Source organism: Protobothrops mucrosquamatus, unplaced genomic scaffold (assembly GCF_001527695.2).
Source record: "Protobothrops mucrosquamatus isolate PMUCROS unplaced genomic scaffold, P.Mucros_1.0 scaffold4266, whole genome shotgun sequence".
In the NCBI taxonomy this organism is placed as follows: domain Eukaryota; kingdom Metazoa; phylum Chordata; class Lepidosauria; order Squamata; family Viperidae; genus Protobothrops; species Protobothrops mucrosquamatus.
Genome location: NW_015390184.1, coordinates 20,610 through 31,185, shown reverse-complemented (window position 1 = coordinate 31,185; position 10,576 = coordinate 20,610). Strand labels below are relative to the sequence as shown.

The following is a 10,576-nucleotide window of genomic DNA, read 5'->3' as shown; positions in this document are numbered from 1 at the left end:
GCTGAGCGCCAAAGCATTGAGGCCTTTGAACTCTGGTGCTGGAGAAGACTCCTGCGAGTCCCCTGGACTGCAAGGTGATCCAACCGGTCAGTCCTAGAGGAGATCAACCCCGACTGCTCTTGAGAAGGCCAGATCCTGAAGTAGAAACTCAAGTCCTTTGGCCCCCTAATGAGAAGGAAGGACTCCCTGGAGAAGAGCCTAAGGCTGGGAAAGATGGAGGTCAATAGAAGAAGGGGACAACAGAGAAGGAGGGGGCTGGATGGAGTCACTGAAGCAGAAGGCCTGAGCTTCAATGGACTCCAGAAGATGGTAGAAGACAGGAAGACCTGGAGGAATGTTGTCCATGAGGTTGCGATGAGTCGGACACGACTTCACAACTAACAACAACAACCCAACCATGGAACTATAAGTCTTCCAGACTGTATGGATGTACTGTATAAAGGCAAAGGCTGGTCCTAAGCCACTTTTTAGTGCCAACGTAACCTCGAACCGTTGCAAAATGGATGGCTGTAAGCTGAGGACTCCCTGTATATTTTTCCTGGGGGGGGGGAGTGGGTACACAGTGATATAAGAAGGAAGAGAAATTTTCTCTTTCTGGACTCCAAGAGGAGAAGAAAGAGCAGAGGAGGAGGAGGAAGAGGAGGAGGAGGACTGTGGGGTCCTAGGTACTTTCTGAGCTTGATGGTTTCCTTGCAGACATTTCATTACCAAATTAGGTAACATCATCAGTGCTAGAAGGGAGTCGGGTTTGTGGAGAGGAGGAGGAATATCAGAAGGAGGAAGAGGAGGTAGTAATGGAAGAAGAACAGATGAAGCTCAGGAAGGAAGAGGAGAGGAGGAGGGGGAATGAAGGAGAGGAGGAGAAGGAGAAGAAAAAAAGGGGAAGGAGAAGAAGAGGAGGAGGAAGAGATGCAGAAAGAAAAAGGGGGAGGGGAAAGGAAAGGAGAAGGAAGTGCTGGTTGTAGTAGACAAGGAAGAACATGCATGCTCAAGAAGGAGAACGGAGGAGGAGGGGAGCAAGACGGAGGAGAAGGAAAGAAGAAAAAGGGTGAAGGAGGAGAAGGAAGTCGTGGTGGTGGTGATAGAAGACGAAGAACAGACGCCTGCTCTAGAATGAGAAGGAAGAGATGAAACAGACGGAGAACAAAAGAGGAAGAGAGGAAGACGGAAGAGAAGGAGAAGGAAAAGGAAAAAGGGAAAGGAGGAGGGGAGGAGGAGAGGAGGAGAAGAGGAAGAAAAGGCACATTTCCCCTTCTTTGATGGAGGAAGAGGAGGAGGAAGAACAGCTCCGGCAGTCTCTTTCTTGTCTGAAATGGTATAGGGTCTCTCTTGCTTGAGCAGGGGGTGGACTAGAAGACCTCCAAAGTCCCTTCCAGCTCTATTCTGATTCCTGCTCTTCCTAGGGGTTGGGGTCCCCCTCTTGTGGCTCCGTTGGGTCCCCCCCCCAGCTTAGCCCAGGCGCCCCTCCGGCTGCAAAGGCCTCCAGGCGTCCACTGGGGGCGCCCAAGAGCAGCGGAGCGGGGGCTACTCACGCGGTCTCCGGCGGGAGAAGCAGCGCGGACCGAACTCCGCTCTCGGGGCGCCCGGCGAGAGACGTTCCAGTCCCGGCCAGCAGGGGTCGCACCGCTGGGCGGAACCTTTCTGCCGGCCCCGCGCGCCGGGGGGGAGCGCTTCCGTCAGCGTAAGGGTCCCCCATAGCGCTTCCGGTAGAACCAACCGGGTTCTCCTCTCCGCCGCGGGCCACTCTGCCAGACCGGAGCCGGGATGCGGCTGCTGCAGGGCGGGCTGGGCTTCCTGCTGCGCTCGGGGATCCGTCGCGGGCCCGGACAGCCTCTCTACCAGCAAGGCCAGAGCCCCTCGCCGCGCACCCGCGAGTACTTCTACTACGTCGACCACCAGGGACAGGTAGGGGCGGGGGCGGGGTGGACAATGGGGGGGGGAGGTCATCGGGTCAACCGGATCCGTCCTGCAACTGGAAAAGGTCATTTCCGGCTGGGGGGTGGGGGACAAAGGCTGGAAAGGGACCCCCCCCTAAGTCAGTGGGGAAGTTTGTATTACAGGTAGTCCTCTACTTAGGACCACAGTTGAGCCCAAAATTTCTATTGCTCAGCGACACAATTGTGAAATGGGTTTTGCCCCATTTTACCACCTTTCTCGGTTGTTAAGGGGGTCACGCGGTTGTTAAGTGAATTTTTGGCTTCCCCATTGACTTTGCTTGTCAGCAGGTTGCAAAAGGGGATCACATGACCCCGGGACCCGCCAAGCATCATGAGCTTCCTGATCCAGGAGAGAAGCAACCTGGAACTAAAGAGGAATTTCCTGACAGTTAGAACAATTAACCAGTGGAACGGCTTGCCACCAGAACTTGTGGGTGCTCCATCACTGGAGGTTTTTAAGAAGAGACTGGACATTCTAGCGCAGGGGTGTCAAACTGCTGGCCCGCGGGCCAGACGCGTCACGTGGAAGCCGTGCCCACCCCATTGCTGGCAATGGCAAAACAGTCCTGATATGTTGCACGACGTCATGTGACGTCGCGAGTTTGACATATCTGGTCTAGGGTCTCCTGCTTGAGCAGGGGGTTTGACTAGAAGACCTCCAAGGTCCCTTCCAGCTCTAGTCTGATTGATTGATACTATTCTCCAAAGCACCAGGACAAGAAACAATGGATGGAAACTAACCAAGGAGAGAACCAACCTAGAGCGAAGGAGAAACTTCCTAACAGTGAGAACCATTAACCAGCGGGACAAAAGTTGCCTCCGGAAGTTGTTGTTCTTCTCCTTCTCCTTTTCTCCTTTTTTTTCTTCTTCCTCTTCCTCTTCCTCCTCCTCCTCTTCTTCCTCTTCCTCTTCCTCTTCCTTCCCTTTCTTACCCCTCCTCCTCCTCCTCCTCCTCCTTCTTCTTTTTTTTCTTCTCGTCCTCATCCTTTTCTCCTCCTCCTTCTCCTTTTCTCCCCCTTCTTGTTTTCTCCTCCTTCTCTTTCTTTCCATCTTTCCCAGCATTAGAGCTTTCTCCAGAGAGCTGGGAGTAGGATCGTTTGAGTCTGGTCCTTTGTACCTTGAGTGAAAACTCTGGGTTGACTTCTTCAATGGTCAGTTTGTTTTCTTAGCTGTCCATGGTCTATTCAGGAGTCTTCTCCAACACCCAAATTCAAAAACATTAATAGTCTTTCCCCCTGCTTCTAGTACTACAACTTCCCCTTTGATGGCAGGAGTCCAGCAAGGCACCAGGCCGATGATGGAGACACTGACGGCACGAATACAGATAGTCCTCAACTTAAAACCACAGCTGAGCCCAACTTTTCTGCTGCTAAGCAAGGCCATCTTTTTGCTACCGTTGTTAAGCAAATTCATGTGGTCATTAAGTGGATCTGGCTTCCCCTGTTGACTGTGCTTGTCGGAATCCAGCTGGGAAAGTTGAAAATGGCAGTCACACGAGCCAGGGACGGTGCAACCATCATACCTACACGGCAGTTCCTGAGCACCCGAACTTGGGGATGCGGCAACAGTCATAAGTGTGAATACCGACCACCAGTTGCTTTTTTCACTGCCATTGTAACTTCAAACAGTCACTAAATGAATGGCTGTAAGTCAAGGACTGCCCGTAGCAGGTGTGGCTTGTATGTCCTAGTCCAGCTGCTCTAGTTTTATTACAGTTAGTCCTTGACTTTACGACCACGATGGAGCCCAAGAGTTGTTAAGTGAGTTTTGCCTCATTTTATGACCTTTCTTACCACAGTTGTTAAGTGAATCACTGCAGTTGTTAAGTTAGTAACACGGTTGCTAAGTGAATCTGGCTTCCCCCATTGATTGTGCTTATCAGAAGGTCGCAAAAGGGGATTCCACGACGTCATAAATATGAGTCAGTTGTCAAACATCCTAATTTCGGTCACGTGACCATGGTTGTAAATGTGAAAAATGGTCCTGACACTTGTCAGTGCCCTTGTAACTTTGAATGGTCACTAAATGAACTGTTGTAAGTCTAGAAGTGCCTCTACCTCCAAGTTCCAAAGACTGTTTCCCTCTGCAAAAGAATAGAGTAGAGCTGGAAGGGATCTTGGAGGTCTTCTAGTCCAGCCTCCTGGTCAAGCAGGAGAACCTATACCATCTCAGATAAGTGGCTGTCCAGTCTCTTCTTAAAAACCTCCAGTGATTTCTGGAGGCAAGCTGTTCCACTGGTTGATTGTCTTCACTGTCAGGAAGTTTCTCCTTAATTCCAGGTTGCTTCTCTCCTTGATTAGTTTCCATCCATTGTTTCTCGTCCTGCCCTCTGGTGCTATGGAGAATCACATGACTCCTCCTCTTTTTTGGGGCAGCCCCTCAAATACTGGAACTCTGCTATCATGTCTCCCCTATTTTTTCTTTTCTTTAGACTGGCCAAACCCAAGTCCTGCAGCCGTTCTTCATACGTTTTAGTCTCCAGGCCTTGGATCATCTTAGTTGCTCTTCTCTGATTTTTTCCCAAACTCTCAACGTCTTTTTTGTGATATGGTGACCAAAATTGGCTGCAGTATTGCAGGTGTGGCCTCACTAGGGTTTTATAAAGCTAAACAAATGCTAAAATCTGGTTCTCCTCCAGTTCAGGAGGAATCCAAATGACATAACCAGGAGCCTGGCAATGTCAGATTCAAAGCTAAATGTTAATGGAGACCTTCAGGGCAAAACAAAAACCAGCCAAGTGGCAGATTTGGGCTCAGGATGAGATGTCGGCTTCGTTTCAGCTCTGGGGGCTGCTTGGACCTCTTTTGAATCCATTAGCCTCAGCTGCTGACTCATGTTATTGCCTCTGCTGTGGCGTATCTAATTGGCCCTGAATTAAACATTACAGGGGAAATAAGTTGGGGTCGGTATTAAAAGAAAAACTGGCTAATAATAATAATAATAATAATAATAATAATAATAATAATGATGATGATGATGATGTTGGAAGGGACAAATAGAATAGACGAGAAAGAACTAGAGAAGATCACAAAATACAAAGACCTAAAATAGAAATAGAAAGACTGTGGCAAAAGCAAGCAAGGGTAGTACCAATAGTAATAGGTGCCTTGGGTGCAATCCCAAAATAACTGGAGCACCACTTGAACACCATCGTCGGCATTGACAAATTCGCCATCAGTCAATTGCAAAAGGCGGCCTTACTAGGAACTGTTTCCATCCTGCGACGATATCTGTAATACCATCAAACATCCACATCTGCCTATCCCTGGTCCTTGGGAAGGACTCGGTAGGTAAACAAAAATGCCAAATCCAGTCTGAACATCTGGCTGACTGTGCGATGATCCTCATAATAAAGTTGGAAGGGACCTTGGAGGTCATCTAGTTCAACCCCCTACTCAGGCAGGAAACCCTATACCATTTCGGACAAATGGCTGTCCAGTCACTTCTTAAAAACTTCCAGTGTTGGAGCATTCACCGCTTCTGGAGGCAGGTTGTTTCACTGGTTAATTGTTCTAACTGTCAGGAAGTTTCTCCTTAGTTCTTCTCCTCCAAGATGGTGGAGCAGTGCCCTCGTTTCTGAGGCAGTAGGAGGTCTTGTCTTCCACTCTCTCTGCATATTCTCTATTTTTCAGGAAGAGGAGCATCCGGTTTACTCATTTTTTTCTCTCATGTTTGTCTTCCCCACCATACCTTCCCAACCCCATCCGATCCTGACCACGTTCGACAGCTTTTCCTGGATGACGCCAAAGTCAAGAACTTCATCACTTGTTTCAAAGGTAATATTCTACTTATTACACCCAGATTATAGACCCTTTGAGGGAAGGTAGAGTCATGGGGGATAATAGAATAACAGAACCACAGAGTTGGAAGGGACCTTGGAGGTCTTGTGGGAGATGAAAATATAGCCCCCTCCTCATATAATAAGGTAGGGTTGGAACAGAGCTGAAATAGGCCCCCGCAGTAGTGATTGAAAGCTTTAACTTGAACTTTAGGTTGTTTCACAATACGGATGTATTATTTGTAATCTGCTGAGCTTTGTGCAATATAAAATTGCAAAGTAGGTAGTTCTATCTTCTATTAATCTATATAAATAAAAATGTAAATGTTCATTTGTTCAAAATCTTAAATCTCCGAAAGTTCTTCACCGATTGCTTTGAAATTTTGACACAACGTTGCATTCGAATATGTGCGTGTTTTTATATACCTACTATTATATAGATGTCACACCTGTGACAGGTAAAAACATGGGGTTTTTTTGAAAAACAGCGCCATCTGTTGGACGTAAAAGCAACACACTTCTTTTCCATTTAACCAGACTGAGCCACAGCAATGCATGGCCGGGTACAGCTAGTATATATATATATATATATTTGGAACCTGAGTACTGTAACCTTGGGAAAAGAGGAAGTGAAAGTAGGTTTCAGATGTACACAGGTGTATGTGGAAACTGCTAGTCAGCACAAAAAAAACAAGGAACGGCTTTTGCAAAATAATGATTATGTGTGGGTAGTAGTTAGAAGAAAGGTATAAAAATGTCGGTTTAAGTCTGGCTCGGGGCTGCCTTTGGAATATGCTATGCCCTATAGTCCTCATTGCATGGGTGTTTAATGTAAGTAATGCTATGTAATGCCGTGTTCCAAATTATTAGAAAAATAAACCTATGAATCTTAAAGTAAGAGGGGAAAGGGAGAGGTTTCCAAGCTGAGCCATGCTGACTGAGGAATTCTGGGAGGTGAAGTCCACGAGTCATAAAAGAGCCAAGGTTGCCTACCCCTGTCCTAAATCCTCCTGTTCTAAGCAGTGAGCCTCCTAGACCAGGGGTAGGCAACCTGGGCTCTTTTATGACTGGTGGACTTCAACTCCCAGAATTCCTGAGCCAGCCGTGCTGAGGGGAAAGGGAGAGGTTTGCAAGCTGAGCCATGCTGGCTCAGGAATTCTGGGAGTTGAAGTCCACAAGTCATAAAAGGGCCAAGTTTGAAGACTCCTGTCTTAAATCTAACAAACAAAATGGAGGCTGGCTGAGGAATTCTGGGAGTTGAAGTCCACCAGTCAAAAAAGAGCCAAGGTTCCCCACCCCTGGTCTAGCCCAGGGGTAGGCCACCTTGGCTCTTTTATGACTGGTGGACTTCAACTCCCAGAATTCCTGAGCCAGCATGACTCAGCTTGGAAATTCTCCCTTTCCCTTCAGCATGGCTGGCTCAGGAATTCTGGGAGTTGAAGTCCACCAGTCATAAAAGAGCCAAGGTTGCCTACCCCTGGGCTAGGTATTAAGCATCTAATCATAAAATATTTAAATCTAAAAAAAACCAGTATCTAAAAGTGGAAAAAATTCAAAATGGAGCCCCTCCTTTCATAGAGACGTCATCATCGCGTCCACCTGTGCAGCCGGTCCTCGTCTTAAAACGACCGCAATTGACCCCAGGATTTATGTTGCTAAACGGAACAATGGTTAAGAGGATTTTTGCCCTGTTTTACGACTTTGGCCACCAGAGTCGTTAAGCGAACTACTGCGTTCCTTAGTCACACGGTCGTTAAGTGAATCCGGTTTCCCCCACTGACTTTTTGTCAAAAGATCACAAAGGGGGATCACGTGACACACACACACACACGGAACCACTGCGACCGTCATAAATATAAGCCAATTGCCAAACGTCTGAATGTAAATCACATATGGGGATGCCAGAACGGTCGTAAGTGTGAAAACAGGTCATAGGTCGCTTTTTTCACTGCTGTTGTAACTTTGAATGGTCACTAAACTAATTGTTATAAGTCGAGGAGTATATTTACCCAGGTAGTAGGGCGATAGTATTAATATTTATCCTCCTTATTATCCTCTTTACTCCACCACCACCCTCTTATTGGTATTATGGCAATGATGATTATAACTCTTCTGTTGCTTTGCCGATTCCTTGTGGGTCTAATCACGCTCGGCCAAATAAAATAATTCAGTTCAGAGGGAAAAAAATGCAATTCGATTTCTAGAGCGTCCCGTTCAGAGGTCGCTTTATACATGCAGCTTCTGAGTCCCCTTTCTTTTTTTTCCCCTTCCAGCTTCATCTCACAGAGATGTTGTCTCCATTCTCTCTTGTCACTTGTCTGAGATGGTATAGGACAGGTCCTCCTGCTTGAGCAGGGGGCTGGACTAGAAGGCCTTCAAGGTCCCTTCCAATTCTGTTCTGTTCTATTCTAGCCTATTCTATTCTAGTCTAGTCTATTCCCTATTCTATTTTAGGCTAGGCTAGGCTAGTCTTAGTCTAGTCTATTCCATTTCTATTTCCTATTCTATTCTATTCATTCTATTCTCTTCTATATTCTATTCTATATTCTATTCTATTCTATTCCTTATTTTATTCTATTCCTGTTCTGTTCTATTCTATTCCTTATTCTATTCTATTCCTGTTCTGTTCTATTCTATTCTATTCTATTCTATTCTATTCTATTCTATTCTATTCTATTCTATTCTATTCTATTCCTTATTCTATTCTATTCTATTCTATTCTATTCTATTCTATTCTATTATTCTAGTCTATTCTATTCTATTATTCTAGTCTATTCCTTATTCTATTCTATTCTATTCTATTCCTTATTCTATTCTATTCTATTCCTTATTCTATTCTATTCTATTCTATTCTATTCTATTCTATTCTATTCTATTCTATTCTATTCTATTCTATTCTATTCCCTTATTCTATTCCCTTATTCTATTCTATTCTATTCTATTATTCTAGTCTATTCTATTCTATTATTCTAGTCTATTCCTTATTCTATTCTATTCTATTCTATTCCTTATTCTATTCTATTCTATTCCTTATTCTATTCTATTCTATTCTATTCTATTCTATTCTATTCTATTCTATTCTATTCCCTTATTCTATTCCCTTATTCTATTCTATTCTATTCTATTCCTTATTCTATTCTGTTCTGTTCTATTCTATTCCTTGTTCTATTCTATTCTATTCTATTCCATTCCATTCCATTCCATTCTACTGGAATTAAGCAGAGGGGAACCTGCAGCCTCTAAATAACATGTTTTAAAAAATGCTACCCATGGCTTTCTCCTCTGCTGTCTTCTCCCTCAAGCACCAACCTTGTCTCCTCTTTGCCCACGCTTGCCTTACCAGAGCCATATGGATTTTGCCCTTGTTGTATAATGCTCCGAACTGGGGAACTGGCCTTTTGCCAGCAGCCTCTCGCTTGACTTCCCACCCACCCCACCCAGCAAAAGCAAACAGGGTGCTTTTCTGCATCTCAATTTCCACTTCCCAATTACGAGGCTGCAGCTGCGCTGGGAATAACTCAAATTTATGACTCGTGGACCTGCTGGTGCTTGTAAACGCCACGGAGCGGGTGGCCTCGGGCCAGGAATGCTTAGCAGGCTGCCAGTACAAAGGAGAACAACCAGTCTGAATTCCAAGAAAGAGTAAAACGTGCAGGGGGGAGACTCTTCCCAGATGCTCAGAATCAGAGGGGCTGATCAAGAAGGCAAATAGAGGAGAATATTTGTTGGAATGAGGGGTCCTTGGTGCTCTCTGAGCCTGGCAGTTTCCTTGCAGATGTTTCACTACCAAACTACATAACTTCATCAGTGCTGGAAGGGAGTTAAGTCTGTGGAGAGGAGGAGGACTGTGGGGTCCCTGGTGGTCTCTGAGCTGGGTTGTTTTCTTGCAGACGTTTCATGACCCTACTAGGGAACATCATCCAGCGGGCAGGACTGGCCTAGGGGTATTTTAAATTGGTTTTAGCCAAATTTTAGTACTAGCGGCCGATTATATATTTATTTTTAGTGATTTTTAGAATTTCTATTGTATTGTATTAAATTGTTTTTAACTGGCTGTAAGCCGCCCTGAGTCCTACGGGAGAAGGGCGGGGTATAAATTTAATAAAATGTAAATGTAAAAATGTAAAATCAGTGCTAGAAAGGGGTGGGGCGCTCCATCCCTGGAGGATTTTAAGAAGGGACTGGATAGTCCCTTGTCTGAGATTGTGTATAGGGTCTCCTGCTTGAGCAGTGGGTTGGACTAGATGACCTCCAAGGTCCCTTCCTATTCTATTCTATTCCATTCCATTCCATATTCTATTCAGTGGTGGGGAACCTATGGCATGGGTGCCAGAGGCGGCACTCAGAGCCCTCTCTGTGGGCACACGCGCCGTCGCCCCAGTCCTAGGCCTTCAGCTGGGTTTTATAAAACCTTTTCGCTTTAGGCCTCCGCCGCCGTGTGCAAAAAAAAAAAAAAGTTCAATCAATTTCAACTTCTCGTGGAAAAAAAAAAGATCTCGCAAAGTTGGAATTGATTGAACTTTTTAGTCCCACCCAGTCTGCCGTTACCACCACAGCCATGCCCACCCAATGGGCCACACCCACCCTGCACCCAACGATACATACGTGGGTTTTGGGTTGCAGTTTGGGCACTCAGTCTCTAAAAGGTTCGCCATCACTGGTCTATTCTATTCTATTCTATTCTATTCTATTCTATTCTATTCTATTCTATTCTATTCCATATTTTCTTTTCTATTCTATTCTATTCTATTCTATTCTATTCTATTCCATTCCATATTTTCTATTCCATTCCATTGTATTGTATTCCATTCCATTCCATATTTTCTATTCTATTCTATTCTATTCTATTCTATTCTATTCT

General features: G+C 45.4%; 1 protein-coding gene across 1 annotated transcript in view; it reads left to right on the top strand.

Moving 5' to 3' along the window:
• Positions 1 to 1,764: 1,764 nt before the first annotated feature.
• The window catches only part of CUNH8orf82 (chromosome unknown C8orf82 homolog), a 10,215-nt gene continuing 1,403 nt past the window's right edge, over positions 1,765 to 10,576 (top strand). Inside the window, exons 1-2 of the mRNA XM_015828134.1 lie at positions 1,765 to 1,905; positions 5,665 to 5,713. Coding sequence (XP_015683620.1) covers positions 1,765 to 1,905; positions 5,665 to 5,713 — 190 coding nt within the window. The remainder of the gene's footprint in view (positions 1,906 to 5,664; positions 5,714 to 10,576) is intronic.